Source organism: Triturus cristatus, chromosome 7, assembly GCF_964204655.1.
Source record: "Triturus cristatus chromosome 7, aTriCri1.1, whole genome shotgun sequence".
NCBI classification, from domain to species: domain Eukaryota; kingdom Metazoa; phylum Chordata; class Amphibia; order Caudata; family Salamandridae; genus Triturus; species Triturus cristatus.
Window position 1 is genome coordinate 1,714,778,924 of NC_140590.1, and position 19,686 is coordinate 1,714,798,609.

General features: G+C 47.2%; 1 protein-coding gene across 1 annotated transcript in view; it reads right to left on the minus strand.

Annotated features, from left to right (window-relative positions):
- Positions 1–19,686, minus strand: part of LOC146812862 (alpha-2-macroglobulin-like protein 1) — a 315,131-nt gene that overhangs the window by 160,373 nt on the left and 135,072 nt on the right. The window contains exons 9-11 of the mRNA XM_085619933.1: positions 7,890–8,004; positions 5,837–5,952; positions 4,734–4,901 (exon numbers count right to left, since the gene is read on the minus strand). Coding sequence (XP_085476059.1) covers positions 4,734–4,901; positions 5,837–5,952; positions 7,890–8,004 — 399 coding nt within the window. The remainder of the gene's footprint in view (positions 1–4,733; positions 4,902–5,836; positions 5,953–7,889; positions 8,005–19,686) is intronic.

The following is a 19,686-nucleotide window of genomic DNA, read 5'->3' on the forward strand; positions in this document are numbered from 1 at the left end:
AAGTGGAAGTAGAGGTGAAATGTACAACCAACCTAGAGACAACAGGTCCAAGGAATGTCCTGCTACAAGTGCTTCAAGGTTTGAATGACTGCGACATGACTAGTAACGAGAAGGTTGGCAAAGAGAAGACCCCTCCCCCCCCAACCATCTGAATTAGACCAGAGCACTGCAGAACCCACCAGAGAGAAATGCATTGATGATAGGGTAGAGGTGAGTGGCCCCATGAGAGGTGATTCCTTGTAGCAAACCCACTACCTGGAATCACCAAGTGAGTCCACAACTGAGAATCCTCTATTACCCATCTCTGGTGCCTGGCTTCTGTCATTATGACAGCATGGGGCTCGTTATCCTGTGTGCCTTTCTATCACAAGGGGTCCACACAGACCTTGTCATCAATCAGCCAGCTAATGCAGCCAAGTTTGAGAGCTTGAGGACAAAGACCCATAGAACTATCCTGAAAAACCTGGTTCAGACAGGGTTGGGATTTACTAACTGTTTTTGAGGTAAAAGCTAGAGAGAACCCTCCTCAATGTGGGACACTTTACGTGTGTGACTTGCACCAGTGGGTCAGTTTCTAAAGTCAATGGAGCTGCTAGACTGAATGGAGAAAGCAACAAGATTCCCTGCAATACAACCACGCTTGGATTTTTCAACCACGGCCAGCAGTTCCAAAGTTACAGACTTGTGAGTTTTCAGGGTCACCTAACTCCATCAATAACCTTGTTCAGTAACCCAGTTTCTTTGGGGAAATCAAATATTTAATAGTAGTTGATAGATCCTGGGCTAGTAGTCCCATTAACCTTTAGGGCTGCCATGGCCACTCTACAAGATGGAAGGAGATCCTAGTATTTCTGTGGAAGCAAGCAGTCTGGATCAGGAACTGCAATATCTGAACATTTATCCAATTCTGGTTAACTTTAGTTCTTTACTGATTTTATTTTACTTTTAGCTTGCTTTATTTTAGACTTTGGCTTATTTAATAAAAAACACAAAGTTACGACTTTGCGGAGCGGGTCAGTAGTGGCCTCCATGGAGCGTACTTTGACTCTGATACTTGTCTCTGACTTTCACTGCATTCCCAGGGCACTTCCACAAGCATTGAGGTAGAAGTCCTAACACACTCGTGAGAGTGAAAGAGTCTTCCTACTCCTAAGCTCGCACAGGATAACACTGGCTCGTTGCTTCCTATAAAAAGCACTCAGCAGAAGCGAACATGCGGAACAGACTTCTGAACCAATCAACAAACAGCAGATCAGGTCCCTGTATTATTTCTTTTATCACTTGATCAATTATTCTAGAGCCTTGAGACTAACCCCATTCCTTATTATTCTACTATTGTTGTGTATTAAAGTGTTATTTATTTTCAACTATACTAAACGTTCAACAATAAACATCTGTTATTTTGCACCAAGATGCTCCTCTGGGTGGAAGTGCGCTTTACAAATACACATTATGTTATGTTAAGTTGTTATGTTATGTTAATTAAGGACCTATATTTTTTTAGTGTCTAGACCTAATGGGACTCAACATTCACACCTTTACCTATGAGTTAGGCCTTGGCTGCACGATCAAGCTACCCCGAGGGTCAAGGAAGCTTCCGAGATCTACCTCCCTCACCTCCAGACCTTCTACGCATTATCCTGGCCACTAGTGTAAAACATCTGTCTCATCTGTGTCACTCCTTGGTCGTTCCTACAAATTCAGGTTCTGGGAAAAGTGGGCCACACTGTTATATAACCTGCGCGTGGGGTAAAGCCTTGAGACTGAATAAGGAACAGAGACTTTTGGAGGTGGACTCTGGTCTTGTGTTCATGGACAAACCTTGGCTATCCAATGGTTTGGAAATATTCAACTGTGGATTATTATAGTTTGGCCGTGTATCTGGGATAGGAGTGACGGGGACCGTGTTGAGTTGGTTTCAATCTTTCCTGGAAAGTAGGTCTCAACAGGTGGTTTTACACCCTCATGTTTCTAGCTCTAGATCTTTGGCGCAAGGGGTGCCACAGGGCTCGGCATTAAGTCCGACGCTATTTAATGTTTACCTTGCGCCCCTTGCTGAAATCATTGAGAACTGGGGCGTGCGAGTTGTCTCCTATGCTGACGATACACAGCTAATCTTCTCTTTCAAGGAATATGATGACACAGCTTTCGCTAACTTCAAACAATGCCTACTAAACATCTCGACCTGGATGACCGAGAATTGTCTTAAATTAAATACTGATAAGACAGAGGTCTTATTTTTTAATCAACCTACCCCTCCACGGGCGGAATTGTGGTGGCCAACAGAATTGAATCCACCCCCGATACCAGTTCCGGTGGCAAGGAACTTAGGGGTCAGATTTGACTCACAACTGTCTGGCAAGCCACAAATCACACATATCTCCTCTCTTTGTTTTTGGAGACTGAAAACACTACGTAGATTTCTACGCTTCCTTCCTATGGACTGTAGGAAGGCAGTGGTACATGCCCTCATCACTTCCCAACTTGATTATGCCAACAGTCTGTACATTGGCCTCCCAGATTTCCTAATGAAAAGGCTGCAGCGCATTCAAAACGCTGCGGCCAGACTTTTGAGGAATGTGCCTTTTCGATATCACATTTCTCCGCACTTGGAAAGCCTCCATTGGCTGCCAGTAGCGAAAAGAGTGCAGTTTAAAGCTATCGTGCTGGCTCATAAAGCCTTTAGAGGGGTAGGCCCTCGGTATCTGAAGCATAGACTGCAAAAATATCTTCCACCAAGAACGCTCAGATCCAGCAAACAAAATCTCTTGATTATCCCTAGGTTCAGAAAGTCGAGGACAGGTGGACGTGCGTTTTCAGTGAAAACGGCCATGTTATGGAACAATCTTCCTAATGATCTCAGACTCATTGATAAGGAACTCCCGTTCAGAAAGGCCTTGAAAACCTGGCTATTCAGACTACCTTAGAGATCGGCTCTGGCTGCTCTCCTCTCAATCTCTTGCGCCTGTTGGACATTAGCGCCGGGACACTTCCGTTGGAAGTAGCTGTCGCGCTCTATAAATAAATAAATAAATAAATAAATAAATAAATAATGGCCTCACATCTGGCATCTCTTTACTACAATAAGTCCTGGATTCAATATAGGTGCAGGTGTGCACTCTGGTGTGGACTTGCACAGTTCACTCTCTTTAGCTGCCTCTAACAAGGGATGAGAGCTACATCCTTCCTCGTGAGCCAGGCCGGGCCCTCAGTAGAATCAAAATCTGATTCAGTGGGATCCCTTGAAAAGAGATGCCTGACTGCAAGCACTTACAGAAGGAACCAACCCTACAACTCATCCAGTACAAGAGACATTTCAACAGTTCCAACACTCTAGAAAGGCCAGGCACCAACAAAGGAAGCGCACTGGAGCAAACATCTTGCCTCTCTTAACGTGGAAACAAAAAGCAGGATTGGTGGACATGAAGAGTGAAATTATTAATGCGTGAATGAGCACTTCCCAAAAATATATCAGGCTCAGTTTCAAGTGAGGAAATGTTTTGGCCACTCAAAGCTCTTTAGAGGTGCTCAAAGCCTAAGAAGCAAACAGAGGGCCTTAATTAGAGTTTGGCAGAGGAGGATAGCCCTCCAAAACATTGGTAGAGGCCCCACCAGTGTGTTTAAAGTACCCTTTGATACATTGGACTGGGCAATCATCACATTTTGGCGGATGTCCTGCATCTGTCAAACTCTAAATAAGGTCCATATTTCTTGCCCTTCCTGAGATCTTACGGATTTTTGGACAGGTTCAGCCAGTGGAGCTGTGAAACAGTGGACCTTCTCCCAAATCCCATCTCCTTTCTTCTCCTCTCCCTTTCTTAATTTCCTTTTTGGCAGAGCGCCCTTTCCGATGGCCTTCTGTTAGGTGTACGGGATACACCACCTGCTCTGGAAGACCAGGTAAGACGTATATCCTTAGTACACATGGTCCTGCCATGATCAGCGATGGACAAAACCTCAAGGCAGCCAATGGAAAGACAAAATGGAAACTCTATTGGTTAATGTTTGTGCTAGAACTTTTTCAGTCGGGTAAATTTGTTTTTAATTTGACTCATTCAAATGTTTACACTACAACAAAAATTTGGATTACAATATTTCATAAGTATTGACCATCAAGAGTAATAAGAGCGACAATAATTCCTGTACGCGTTTTCTAGAGATGCATTGCCTGATCATTGTGGAGCAAAAGCCAGGTTATCCGTAAACTCCTTCTCCCTGAGGCTTAGCATCATTAATCCAACAATTTCAAACAACTGCAAAACATTTAAGAATGCACTTGTTCCCCCACCCTCAACAACACAAAGTAATTGAACTTTTTAAAGCATGCATCCTTGGGGGTTCATTTCCACTGCACTGATCTTGCATAAACCCAAACAATCCCCCCCTACCATGCCTATTGTTTTATAAAACCTGGGGTTTGAAGTATGAAACTTGTTTTGTAAACATGCTTTGAGAAAAAGTTCTACTGACTGTAACTGTCACTGGCTCAGGGAGGGTATCCAGTCGCCAACCTTTACTCTCTCACATACGCACTGCGGAACATGCACTCATGGAGTCAAAAAACACGCACACACTCACATGCACTCACACACACAACCACAAACCCACACATGGACATGTAGGCGAGCACACACAGGCACACTCGTGCACACACACACACACACACACACACACACACACACACAGCTATGCTAAGGTTGGAGGGTACACCTTTCTGCTTCCTCGTTACTTACCTTCAGATACGCAATGTCCCCATCCCAGGCGGATGTATCCAGTGTGAAAGCGGCCCTCCCAGCATCGTCAGTGAAGTAGACCTTCTCTTGCTCCATCAAGCCACTCTGGATAGTCAAGTAAATCTTCTCCGCCTTCATGGTGGTACCGTTTGCTCGCAGCAGCTGAACCTGCACAATATTCAAGGAGAGAAACTGGGTAAGGAAACACGCCCCAGATACCAGCCTGGGGTAACACCACAGGTCCAGGTCTGAGTTCTCAGGAGTCAGAACCGAGGGTCTTAGAATGAATGTTAAGGTTTAAAAATAATAATATTGACGCTCATCCTTGGCATTTCACTGAAGTGAACCAGTTATGGATTCAGTTCTAGAACGACACTGTTCTCTGACGTCCGAGTCTCACACTCAATGAGTTTGTGTCTCACACTGGCAGGCTTTTGAAAATGTGGTTTCCTGCCAGTTATTCAATCCCTTCCCTGCCAGCCAACGTGGTTTACTAGCAGCTACTACCTCGTCTCCTGTCAGCTACCCAACTCACTTCCTGTCAAATACCTATGACATCTCTCTCGCTTCCGGATTCCACCTCATTCTGTCATAGCCCACCACATTGTCTGTCAATTCCCATTTCAACACCAACCTAAAAAGTCCTGTTGAGTGCCATCTGATGTCCTGTAAACCACACTTTTATATGTAGTCAACCACTACAACAGCTGCTTTATTTCCGTTTTCATACCTGTGTCAGTCTCAGACAAAAGGCATGCACTTCCTAACAAATAAAATGTCACTTCCTGTTCCTGCTACCTTATATCCTGTAAGTGACTTCCTCGCTGCCAGCCATCTACCTACCTCATTCTCTGTCTATTGCCTAAAACTGATGTTTAATCAACAACTAATTTCCTGTCTAGGTAACCCACCCTCATTCTGGACTTGGAGGGCTGAGGCAGCGAAAGGAGCCCTGGGAAGGGTCTATGTGTGGGATTGTGCTAGGGCAGGGGGAGACAGCGTGAAGCTGTATGACAGAAAGCTCTTGTGGGACAGTCAAACACCCTGATGCATGTCCTCAGACATGATCCTTGACACGCTCTTCAAATACCACATGGATTTACCGCTCCTCTGAATTCCATTCCAGGCGTGTAGGTTGCACCGACATCAGAAATATCGAAAACGGCTCTGGCGATGGTGGGCGACACTTTGCAGCTCCCAGTCATGCTGATGGTCACTCCTGCAGGAAACGAGGTATTAGAAAAGACTATGGACAGACAGGGATAAAGCAGCCAGACATGTTCCTGCATTTCTTGGCATGATCTTGAACAGTATCCAAGCACAGATGAATGGCTTCCTATTTCACAGCAGTTAACTGATGTACATGGACATGTCGTAGACCACTCATTGTGTCTGTGAGTGAGAGAGATGATTCAAGAGAGAGACTAAGAGATGGAACGAGAGTGAGACTGGGAAAGAGACAGAGACAGCCAGTGATAAACAACAGAAGATAAAGGACTAAGGGCCACATGTACATAGCATTTTTGCGTTTGCAAATGGGACTATTCACAGAATTGGGCTGTTTGCAAACGGAAAAAGCCTTTTTGAAAGGTGCAAATCCCTATTTGCGAATTGGTCAGCTATTACTGAATCACAAATTGGGTTTGCAATTCGGTATTAGGAAGGGGCGTATTTAGGGTGTCCCTTCCTAATACCAAATCGCAGTGGTATATGTGAATGTTTTGTGACCGAAATGTGGTCGCAAAACATTCAAATTTATCATCTACTTCAAGTAGGTGGTAATCCATTCGTCCCTGAGGGACCCCTTCCCCTTTTGTGAAAGTGTGTATAAACATTTTTTAAGAGCAGGTAGTGTTCCCAAGGGCCACTGTTAATTCTTAAAAAATGAAAAGATATGGGCTGCATTAAAAAAACAAAAGATTGCTTTATTTAAAAGCAATCACAAACAGGCCACCATCCCTGTGATATTTGGAATTCCCAATGAGTCGCAAACGAAGACTTATCTCATTAATTTTCATGAGGTATGTCTATTTGTGACTCTCTGGGAATCGCAAAATGTGTAAAAAAAACATTTGTACATGGGTCTTTGCCAAAAATGCCACTATTTGGTAATCACAAACACTTACCTTTGTACATGTGGCCGTAAGAGACACACATGAAGAGGAAAAGCTGGTGTTAGAAAGGGGAAATGCACCTCCCTGGTTACGTGCCATAAGTGTAGCACCAGTGATAAAACACTTTCATTTATTGTGCAAATTACTTATTTGCAAATGTTTTTAAATGTCAGAATGCTGACCGTGAGCTACAAAGGCAGAGGGTAGTTAAAAAATGTACTTCAAACATAATATTTTGTGACAGGTATAGATTGTATGTTTAGAATCTGCAGTTCATGCTTGCAGTGCAGTGAGGTGTATGTGTTATATTATCAATGGTACAGTCCTTACTGAGTAAACTGTATTTAAAATCTGAGATCAACATTCATTACACCAAGGCTGCAAGAGTTCTTGACTATAATGAGCAGAGAGTATGTTTGGGTTAGCCTGCCACATCTGGAAATTCACAAGGATTCCAAAGGACAGGTTGTCAGGGTAGAGTTTGAAATGTAGAAATGTAGAGAAAGAGGCAACACCTTGAAAGAAGAGCTCAGAGAGAGATGCACCCCGAAAGATCTTGGACAGAATTTGTTCTAAAAGAGAAAACTCAACTAGAAAGAGAAATCTGTTGAACGAGAAGCAACAGAGACTCACATAAGACACTCAAACTATTTTTTTTAACTGAGCTGAAGTTTTCAGTGGCACCAGTGCTACAGTGGTGGGTATAAACAATTTAGAACCTGAAAGAGTTTGATAAATGGGCAGATATGAGAAGATGTAAAAAGGACAAAAGAATCGCTGCTTAGGAACACTCTGGAAGAAGCCCATTGCCGTCCAACTTGGAATGAGGGTCTTAGTAGTGTAAGAGAAACCACAAGGTCCAAATTGTTGTGGTGCCATGAAGTCAAAGTGAAACCTCTCTTTGGTGGCCAGTAGTGGTTTTTCAGAGGTTGAGTTGGATGGGAAGGTCTTCGGTCAGTTATTGGGCCGAGCAGTGCTTTACCCCAACAAGTACCTCCTTCTTTGCACTACCTCAAGTTAAACACTACAGTAAGAACTTTACCTGTGTCGGCTTCCACAAGGGAGGCCGAGGCCTCCAAACTGTCCTTGTAGTCATAGGAAGAGAGAGGGAAGGCGTTGGTTTCCACTTTGCCAGAGAAGCAGCCACTTCGGTTTGTCTATAGGTTAATGAAAACATTGAACGGATCAGAACACACACAGTCTTGAATTTCATATTTCATTCACTATGTCTGGTTATACAGAGCTTTAGTTCTCACCAAGAGACTTTGTAATCATACAAAATTGACCTAAGTATCTAAAATGCTCATTCCTAAGCAGTGTCATTCGGGCAGGAGCAAGAGGCAAGGCTGATGTGTGAAGTTTAGCTATTGCGACATTAGCATATTGGATTTTCTTAAACCGGTGATATATTATCTTGAAGGAGTCTGTCTTGTTGTATTTTTAGGTCTCGCCTGAGACAGCACATGTGCTGTCACTTGCGAGACATTTTACAGCCCGCCTACTGCTTACCATTGGTTGGCTTCATTGTAACTCTCATTTCCTTGCTTCTCTTTGGTCAGGGCATGTCGGCTTCACTTCTGCCTTGTCCCTCCAGTGGAGCCAAGGAACTGCTTCCTTTCAGCGTCCAGTGTCTATCCAATGCTCATTCACTTTCTGATTTTAGCTGTAGCACTGTGTGCATAAGACTGGATTTGTTTGCAAGCCGTCTCCCCCCGCTCACCCTCCATGTATTTGTTGCTATATTGGTGTTGCTTGCCCCATTGTTGTTGCACCGTCCGTCGTTTCTTACCCTGTTGTTATTGCCCCATTGTTGTTGCTTGCCCCATCATTTTTTGTCCTGTTGTCATTGTTGCTCCATTGTTCTTGATCCATTGTCATTGTTGCCTTGTCGTTTTTTGCCCTATTGTTGTTTACCCTGTCCCCCCCTCATCCCACATTTTTGCTTGCACTGTAACCCCCAACTTTCCCTTACATTGCTTGCTCTGCCCGTATGTTCATGCTTGCCCTCTACCTCACCTCCCTCCTGCGTTTGATGTGCAGCATGGTTAAAATTAAAAATAACAAAACCCATAACGTTGCCAGCAGTGACCATGTCAGAGTGCTTTTTTTTAAACTATCAGCCATGCTGCACAGCAACCCGCTGTTGTACAACATGGCAAAAAAGAAATTGCCAAAACCAATAGATCCTGCATAGGCAATACCTATTGACTTTGCTAATGATTGTTAGGGCAGGCAACGTTAAAAATGCTGAATGTCCAAAATTGAGCACTATTAGCACAGGCTATGAGTTGAGATTGTGCAATGGCACAGGGAAGAGGAAGAAGCAGCTAAGTTCGAAACTGGGCAGCCTCAACTCACTCACAGCATCTACGCCAGAGTGATATAGAGATGATGAGATACTGTGAGTTTGTGTTTTTTTTAGGGGTGGGAGGCAAACTCCATTCCACCTGCAGAGTTCATGGAGTTTTGCCACTCCGCGCTCCACTTGGACAGCGGAGCTTGGCAAAAACTCTGCCAACTGTCGGCGGAGTGGAGTTTACCAGCGGGTGCTGCTTATGTGTGTGCGATCGCTTTTGTAAACTCCATTTTTTAGCTTGTTTCTTTGTTTTTTGGTATGTAGGTTGGAACTGCTATGGGTTCTTTTTCTGTGTCACCTCACGTACCCCTATCACTTTTGGCAGACTATTGCGCTTGTATTCCTGACCCTTGGGAGACGCAGCTCACTTACGTAACTATACCGCCCGAGGAGTCTTAACCACCTAGGGAGCGGTTGTGGAGTTTTTGCACCCTACCGAAAGACCTGCCTCAAGGAGCACCACAGGGAAGACGGTGCCCCTGAGGAGTCCATGACAGCTACCCGAAGTGTGGGCATCTGTCTAAGCCTGAGGATTGTTTGCCCATGGCAGGCTCGGAAATTACTCCTGCGCACGTCGGCGTCAGTGCTGGAAGATAAAGAGACCCACTAGATGTGACTTGCATTTGGAGACCTTTACCATTTGTGACCCTTTTCGCCAGGACTGGCATGGGACAGAGGACGGGCTCCGCTACCTGCCAAAGGCTTTCTTGGTCTTGCTGTGGAACGCTAGGTCAGTTCCACCTGCCTATGCTCAATCACATTAGGTAAGTCCCTTGCTTTGCTGGCCTCCTATTATTGGTTGCTGTCCTGGCAGTGCCATAGTATGGATTTTGTCTTGCGTGCTGATGTTGACAGCAGGCTCACGAGGACATGTCTGCTTTTGAGACAGGAGATTTACACAGAGTAAATGAATGGTCTCTCTCCCCTCCATGTGGTGTTTCTCAGTGGTCTCTGCTCTGCCCATTTAGTAAGAATCTAGGTTGCAGAATATGCAGCTGGGTTCATGTACTTCCTGGGTTCAACAGCAACTCAAATGCAATTGGCTATTCCCCCTGTAAGGGGCATGGTGTTGACCCAGAGTTCTGGCTACTGGCTCTGCACGCTACTTCCTGGACTTTCAGTGGTTCCCAGCCACCAGGCCAGCGTCTATGAATAAGGATATAGTCTGCGTGCAACAGCTGGCTCTTGCTGTACCTTGGCTACATTTTGTTACAGCAGGGCAATAGGTACTCCTGTCCAGGATGTTACTCTCTGCTCACTTTGCGGTACTGAAGGAAGGTGGGGGAGGGGGGGGCATATGGTGTACAGTGTGTACTGTATTACTCCTGTCGCTGTGAAATGCCTGATAGAGCTGCTGTTTGCTCATACAAAGTGTGGCGGTGCTCAGCCAGTAGTACATAAATATGCACTGCAGTAATGAATACTGTTATCTGGCGAGGAGGGGTCCCCTGGTATATTAGTTGAGGTTTGTACATTCAGAAAACATTTTCCAAAGTTCTGTAAGGAGAAAAGCACAGGCTATACCGATCCAGCGCAGCCATCATGATAGTATTCTATTCCAGTGGCAGTGCACCAGAGACAACTCATTTCCTATCTTCATTATAAACTGTGCAGAGAACTTCACTTGAAAGAATCAGAGAAAAAGAAATGTGACTTTCTTAAATGTTTATATGGGGATTGCTACTGCTTCCAGTGAGATGATTTAGAATCTGTTCCAGGTCTGCGATGCCTCATGACGTCAGAGGTAAGCAGCAGTAACTCGCTACTTGCAACCGATGCCCCATGCATAGAATGTTTGTAAAGGAGATGACATAAATATTTCAGTACTTCGATATAATATAATAATACCTTGCCTTGTGGATGCCGCTGCTCCACTTTGTGTCATTGTATGAAGATGTTTATAAAGGACAAGGGAACCCAAATGAGTGGTCAGGGTCCTTGGGTAGTTATGAGTTTTAAACACAGTGGTCCCTAAAAAGGGACAATGAACTATAAAGAATAAATATAGAACCAGTATCAGTACTATATTGGAAGCTGTCCAGCTGGACAGAAATGCTTTTAATTCGTAATATGGACGCAAGAAACAATAAAGTGGGACACAAGCCTGCGTCCTACTAGGTGTACATACAGTATATACATAAAACAGAAAAAAAACAGGAAGGCTCAGGCAGAGCAACTTGCTTGTATATTATACATTCAATTAGCACAAGCAAAGAAAAAGTGAAAACATGCCTGAAAAAGAGATAACGAGAGAAGGAGAAATTAGGGAAGACAGCTAGAGTGAGCTTTAAAAACGGCATAAAAAGGCATGCAGACGCAAGGGTGCCATTGAAATTCTTTTTTTTTTTGCATAGAGATGGCACATGCCCGCTGCTCGGCCACCATGACGGAAGCGGTGCCAGCCGGGTACCAACACCGAGTGCAGTCACGTGACCTCCCTTATTAGCTCATTAAGTCTCTCCTTCAATGGGCGGCCATCAGACAGGGTCATTTCTTGCCTCCAACATATTACATTCAATAGTCATCGCAGCTTAGTAATAGACTTATTAAGGTGAAATGGTGACACTTAAATTCTGTCTAAATTCACCTTGTTAAGTTTATTGCTTTCTGTGCAGTGCCAGCATTAGGAGTGGCCCGAGCAATACTTCGCCCACTCGTGGAACTCCATGGAATTTGGTGGAGTTTTTCAGTAACTCCAGAGTATTCCGCAGAGCAAAGCTCCATGAACTCCGCTCCGCCCCAATTTACTTTGTGTAAACATGGGTGTGTGTACGCATGGCGCATACTCCCCAACACAGGGATAACTATAGTAAAACTATGCTTTAATTTAGTTCATATGTTGTCTCTCTGCCAACACACTCCTACTTTTGATTTTTTGAGCTATCAGCCTGCATGTCATGCTGCAACCAAAGCAAAGAAGCAAGAGTCACAGAGGGCTTTGGACTTGTACATGTCAGTTCCACTGACATCATCTTAGCTCCATTAATCAGGGTAGCAGCCCTTGCAAACTGTGGGGTACACTTACCGGATTGAGGAGTCTTTCGGGAATAGGTATTCATGCATGGATTTGCCTTCTTGATGTGTGACCTGTAGGTATTTTGCAGTCAGTGTTTCTCAGAATATTGAGGTAAAAAATTTCGACCTACAAGACTAATGGCTGCAGCATATTGACAAACATTAAGTTGTCTAGGAAAGGATCTGTCTGTCTGTCTGTCTATCTAGCTATCTACATATGTAGATAGTCAAAGTAAGCAGGTGTGATATTCATGCATTGCTGTAATGTACACTCAGTCTGTGGGAGTCACATTCCCTGAAGCAAGGTGTCACTCTGCTAGAAAGTGGTTTATTAGTAGTGATAACTGGGTACCTACCACTAGTAATAAGGCCACAAACACAATGAAAGGTTCAGGCAAGGTCTCAATAAATTATTCCCTTGCTCACCCCTTAGTAGCTGGCAATGAGCAGCCAGGCTTAACTCAAAAGACAGGTGTTTTAAAGCATTTAAAAATACCAATGCATTAAAAAAGTAAGACACAATATAAGTCAAGTCATACATTTGATTTCAGGTCAATAATAGCACAGTAAAATAGTTCAAAGTCACATAAAAGATTTGCATACATTTTGTTTAAAGAAAACCAATAACACAGTGCAAGTCTTTGCAATACAAGAATTCACATTAAAACAAATAAAAGACCGAGGGTGCAGCCTTATAGTGCAGGCTCATAGTACAAAGGAACAAAGTAAATATAGCAGTATATCCCCGAATTCCTTATGTACATATTAAAACATCACCTCCTGTTAAGAACACATTTATTTTAAAAGGGTCGTTAACAGAGTATTCAGGGTTCTAAAGTGCAAAAAAGGAACACCACATGTACATAAAGCAATCCTATAAAATGCGTCAAGTCACAAGTCAATCATTTCACGTCTCCATATCCAGTGCAACTGACTTCATAACGTAGGCGTCGTAGATGCAACAATGATCTACGTCTTCGAATAGCCTTCTTTATGTAACCTAGAACTGTCCAACATATTTTGATACTAGGCAAATTTCTTGAGGAGTTAAAGGCCTTGTGATAATAAATAAGGCCTGGCGTCAAAAAGAGGGGACGTCATGTACAAATAATATCTTTATAATATTAACAAAAAAACATAAAATGAATTGTGGGTTTCTTGGTCTTTCAATTACATGGGCAGCTTGGGAGGTTCAGAGGCCAGGAGTATGGCTTGGGGAATGCCACTGTGCAAGAGAGAGCAGTTCTAGGCGTAATCTCGTTAGCAGGAACCTATCCTAGGTATTGGTCACATTTGCCAGGTATCCCTGGACCCCCTAGGTGGATAAACCCATACAGTATCTATTCACAGTGGGCTTGGTCCTTTCCTGGCACTCCCTGTTGACTTCTCTTCTCACTATGTGGATAGATCTTATTTCCTTTTTGTTGAACTGCAAAATACTATGGGTTCTAAAACAGTTGGGCTTTCCCCCAGTTCCTGTAATAATACATTAACATACTGAAGCCATGATATCTTCTTTCTGTGGTCAAGTCCCAGGCAATCCCTTATGATATCTCTAGTGAACTTGGTGCCCCGTTTCAACCAAATACAGTGCCACCTAGTTAGTGTGTTGAGCTTGATGGCATCTTCCAAATACCCAATGTCAAGTTCATTATGTACACCATGGGCAGGGGATGAACTTGGCATAGCCAAAAGCCTTTGTAAAAAGTATTTTTCCTTTGTCTGTAACACATTGCAGTTTGTAATTTCCTGTATTTCCCTGTGTCTGTAACACATTGCAGTTTGTAATTTCCTGTATTTTCCTGTGTCTGTAACATATTGCAGTTTGTAATTTCCTGTATTTTCCTGTGTCTGTAACAGTTTGTCCAACCCCAAACTGAGGATCCATATAACACAACTGGAAGGCATTTACTTTCATACAATGTTGTGATTTCTCTAGGGGCTTTGCTACCTATCTTTTGGGCAAAACTGTGCACCGCTCAAGTGGCTCTTATAAATTTTAGTTTAGCAGTTTCCAAGTTGGTGTCCAATCTCCTCTCTGTGAAAACAGCATGCCAATGTAACTAAAGATCTTTACTGCATTTAGCTTTTGACACTGAACATAATGACTGTTCCCCCTTTTTAATCTTTTACCACAACTATGGTATTGGTTTTGGTTAGGTTGAGTTTCAGATCTGTACAATCCATAAAGGCTACAAAGAGGCTTGTGAATTGCTGGAGACCATTTCTCATCCTAGATAAAAGCACAGCATCATCTGCGTATAATAACATTGTAGTGACATGGAAACCCACTCTAGGAGCATCATCTTTAAGCTCTGCAGGAGACTGTCCACCCCATTAATATACAGTGAGAACACAAGCAGCGCATGGACACATCCTTGCCTAGTGCCACGAGTTACTCAGAATTTCTCAGTGCATTCACCATTTTTCCTAAAACGTACGCAAGATGCTAAGATTGAATACAGCTCGGAGAGATGGCAAATGATATCTATAGGAGGTCCCATATCAGTTAACACCTACTATTGTTTAGCATGGTTCACATGATCAAAAGCACTGATCAAATCCGCAAAGCACAGGTGAATATGCCCCTCACGTGCCATTGTATATTTGCTGATAATGAGCTGCAAATTTATACCCTGCTCCACAGTGCTTAATTCTTACCTGAACCCATATTGCGAGTCTGATAGAATAGATTTTTCCCAAGCCCAGGCTTCTAACCTGCCGCAGCTCACCCCACCCATAGTTTTCACAGAGGAGTCCAAAAGCAATATCGAATGATAATATTTGGCATTACCTTCGTCCCCCTTTTTAAATATAGGGATGATCACACTATCACTACAGGATTTTGGGATGTGACGTTTTGCTGATGCAGTAAAAATTGGGTTTAGTTTTGGAACCCAGGGGTATTTGCAGGATTTGAAAGCGTCCACCTGGACCCCATCAAGCCCCGGAGGTTTCCATGGGGCACTACCTTTTAAGGCTGCACTGACTTCCTCCATAGTTATTGTCTCCAGGGGCAAATAATCAATTTAGATTGAGGGACCCTAGGCCATATCAATGGCTACCAAATTTGGATTAAAAATGTCACCAAAGAGGAGGAGCCTAGCGCGCAACCAAGATGGCCGCGTAGGTGCGAGGCTCCCGAGGACCTCCGCGACCTCCTGCATAAATCCTGACCGAATCCTGTCCTGAATGAGGGGACTGTGCTTGTGAACCCGAGCTGAGGTGACGCCCGTTTTCCGTTTTTAAATCGGACTTCGGACACCGGCGGGAGCACCGATAGAGGTTTGCGGCCTTCTCCACACCGGCCCCCCGTACTGGAGTTGTGGGGCGATCCGGCGACAAAGCGAACAACAGCGGCGGGCAAGGCTGGGCGACTCGCGTGCCCCGCACTTTCGCTTTCGCTTTTGCGCCCCCCTTGCTGCCAGGCGAGGTAGGGTTGCGGAGCGGTGTGCGGTGGTGTGGCCTCGTTGGGGTGCCCCGCCGGCCCGCTGGCTGCGATCTGCCCGGAGCCCTTGAACGGAATTGTCTACCCCCTTTTTTGAGGAGATTGGCTGGATTTTGGGATTGCGAACATGGCCACAAAACAAGATGGCGACCGGGCCAAGGTGAAATCGACCCGTCGTGGCACGGCCCATCAATCCAATATCATGGACCGCTACACCCTCCAGAAGGGATCTCCAGAGGCGCTGCGTAGATCCCCCACGGGCCCGACTGATGCTCCTTCTCTGCCCACGGACCTGACCCTCCGGGACGTCATGGGCGCCATCGCCGAGATGAAGGCCTCGGTGGACCAGCGCTTTGACACTCTGGCGCAGAAGATCGACTCGGTCCTCGTGGACGTGGGCCTTGTGAGAGCCGATCTGTCGAAAACAAATGACCGGGTCGATTCTTTGGCCCACTCTACCTCGGGCCTCACAACTGACGTGGCGGCCCTCCAACAGGAGGTGCGCAGGCTTGGCCAGGCGAGCGCCCTGATGAATCGTCGACTGGAGGATTCCGAGGGTCGGGCCCGGAGAAACAACGTCCGCATTATTGGGGTGCCGGAGGGACGCGAGGCAGAGGCAGCGGATCTGTTTGTGGAGGACCTGGTCCTCACCCATCTCCAGCCTCGGGGGCTGAGTAAATTCTTTGCAGTGGAACGTGCCCACAGGGTCCCCGGGGGTAGGCCTAAGATCGGCGCCCCTCCGAGGCCTCTCATCGCCCGGATCTTCAATTTTCGGGACAGAGACGCTATCCTGCAGACTTCTAGGCCCCAAGGGCCGGTCAAACTTGACAACATGGATATCAATTTCTATCCTGACTTCACTCCGGCGGTCCAAAAGCAGAGACTGAGCTTTCTGGGTGTCAAACGTCGCCTGCGGGACCTGAATCTCAAATATGCGATGCTTTTTCCGGCTAAGCTGAGGGTGGAGGTAGATGGCCGCACGCACTTTTTTGATCGTCCCGAGGCGGCCGGGGACTGGCTGGACACTTTGCCCGGAGATCGGGGCCGGGGGGGCGGGGGGGGAGCGGTTGGTGGGGAGGGCCCGCCGGATCAGGACTGAGGGACTAATGGTAGGCCTTGCTCCGGACTGTGTTATTGTCACCATTGACTGTGAGGGTAAGTTCCCCTCCTGTGGAGGTCGTGTGGGGTCTCTCGGATCTCCCTCCTCCTCTGGGGGACTAGTTAGTTTTCTTCTATGGGGCGACAGGCACACTGCACTTTGGGGGGGCTGTTTGGGCTCATGCAGGGGTGCAGGGTGGGGGGAGTTCTGTTGGGATGGGTGGGTTGGGGTGGGGTGTGGTTCATTTTTACCGCAAGGCAAACCCTTTATTGTATTGGTGTTTTTGAGATGCTCTCGGGGGGACAAATGATGGCTTCTGTATGCGATGGGGGGTAGGGACCTGACTTTGTTGTCCTGGAACGTTAACGGGCTGGGTGATAGGATTAAGCGAGGTGTGGTCCTGCAGTATCTGAAACGGATCTCGCCTGATGTGGTCTTTCTGCAGGAGACACACCTCATTGGTAACTCCTTTTGTGCCATGAATCGACGTGGCTATCGTTTGGTGGCCCATTCGGGCTTCACATCAGGCTCACGAGGGGTGGGCATTATGGTCAAGACCTCGCTCCCGCTAGAAATAGACGAGGTGCGCCATGATGAGAGGGGACGCTACACTGTTTTGGTGGGGAGAATGGAGGGCAGGGTAGTCGTTTTTGTCTCAGTGTACGTCCCACCGGGGTTGCAGTCCACCACCTTTGCAGACCTGGGACGCCTCCTTCTCGATCTTCCGGGGGGGCTTCTGGTGGTTGGGGGGGACTTCAACGCGGTGGTTTCTGGGACTATGGATCGGTATCCCCCTAGGGACCTCCCCCGGGCACAGGCGTGGCTGTCTGGCCTTTTGGATACATTGGGATTGGTGGACTGCTGGCGTTTAAAGCACCCCACTCAGCTGCAGTACACCTTCCATTCGGGTGCCCATGGTAGCCTTTCGCGGCTTGATCATATCCTTGTCCCTGCGGCCTATGCCGGGAGAGTGGGGGAGGTGCGCCATCTGGCGCGGGGCATTTCAGATCACTCCCCACTCCTGTTGCACTTTGATGTCTTCCCGAGGGGGGAGGGCAGGGTAGCTCCAATCAATGCTTGGTACCTGCGCGACCCCACTATTCGTGCCGACTTGATCAAATCCTTGCAACGGTATTTTGAAGAGAATGTGGGGTCAGTCCGGTCGGCAATCTCTCTTTGGGAGGCTTTCAAGACGGTACTTAGAGGGGAGGCCCTCTCCTTTATTTCCCATGCCCGGAGGCGAGCACAGGAGGAGGTGACCCGGGTGGAGGCCGAAATTACTGAATTGGAGGGTGGTCTGGGGAGTGGGGTGACTGACGCTGCGTTGCACGTTCTACACCTTAAGCAGGCGGCCTATAGGGCCCTCGTCACGGAGGCGGCCAGGGGCCTCAGCAGAGAGCAACAGGGGCGATTGTATGATGTGGGTGATAAGGCTGGCAAGTTGATTGCGTGGTTGGATAAGAAGGAGAGAGCTAGTCGTGTGGTCCCGTTGATTGAGAGGATGGATGGTGTGCGTGTTACTGAGCCGGAAGGCATTGTTTCTTGCTTCGCGGATTATTTCCGCGAGGTATATTCCCCGGTTTCTCCCTGTTCGGAGGAGGATTCCCATGCCCTGCTGCGTGATATCGCGCTCCCCTCCCTTTCTGTGGAGGACAGGGAGTTGATGGATGCCGCCCCCACCTCGGACGAAATTGCCCTCGCCATCCGCTCGGTCGCTTCTGGCAAGGCCATGGGCCCGAACGGCATTCCTATCGAGTTATACAAGCTGCGACCGGATGTACTGGCACCCCACCTCCGCGCAATGTTCCTTGCGGCCCACTCGCGGGGCTCCCTCCCGCCGGTCCAGCGTCTGGCTACCATCGTGGTCATCCACAAGGAGGGGAGACCGCGAGACCGGGTCACATCCTATCGGCCTATCTCGCTCTTGAATGCGGAGCCTAAAATCCTCGCCAAGGTGCTCGCCAACCGGCTGGTCGGCGTGGTGGGCGACTTGGTCCACCAAGACCAGTCCGGCTTTATTCCCCATCGCAATACGGCTCTCAATCTGCGACGCCTGCATGGCGTGCTAGCGCGTGTTCCGTTCGTGCGGGAGCCGGCCATCTTGGCGTCCTTGGACGCCACTATGGCGTTCGACACGCTCGAGTGGCCATACATCTGGGCGATGCTGGCGAAATTTGGATTCGGGCCGGGATTCATCAGCTGGGTCAAATTGTTGTACTCGGACCCACTTGCGCAGGTGGTGGTGAACGGTCGAGTCTCGGCCCCATTCGTGCTGGGACGGGGCACGCGACAGGGTTGCCCCCTGTCGCCGCTCCTGTTTGCACTGGCCTTGGAGCCCCTGGCGGAATGGCTGCGGTGGCACCCTTCTATCCGTGGTCTCCGTTGGACCCCCGAGTATGAGGACCGCGTGTCCCTCTATGCTGACGATATCCTTTTGTACTTAGCCTCCCCGCGCAAATCACTGATTGTCCTGGTCGATGTTCTGCGCTCTTTTGGCCGCAATTCAGGCCTTGTCATCAACTGGGCTAAATCCTGTGTCTATGTGCTTTCCGGGGAGGCTCCTGTCCTCCCGCGGGGCTGTCCGATCCAGATTGCCTCGCAGGGATTTCGATACTTGGGTGTCTACATTACGCTGGACCCGGTGGCCCGCTACGAGCGAAATTTGCTTTCCCCCCTCCAGCGCTTGAAGGAGGATGTCGCGCGCTGGCGGCGCTTGCCGCTTTCGCCGCTCGGCCGGGCGGCGTTGTTCAAGATGATGTCACTGCCGCGCTTCCTGTACGCCCTCCAGAACACTATGGACCTGGTCCCAGCGCGCTACTTCCGTGAGGTGGAGGGTTTACAGCGCCGCCTGTTCTGGGACGGGAGGCCGCGTATAGCCCTGGCAAAGTTGACGCTCCCGTGGTACGACGGAGGGATTGCCC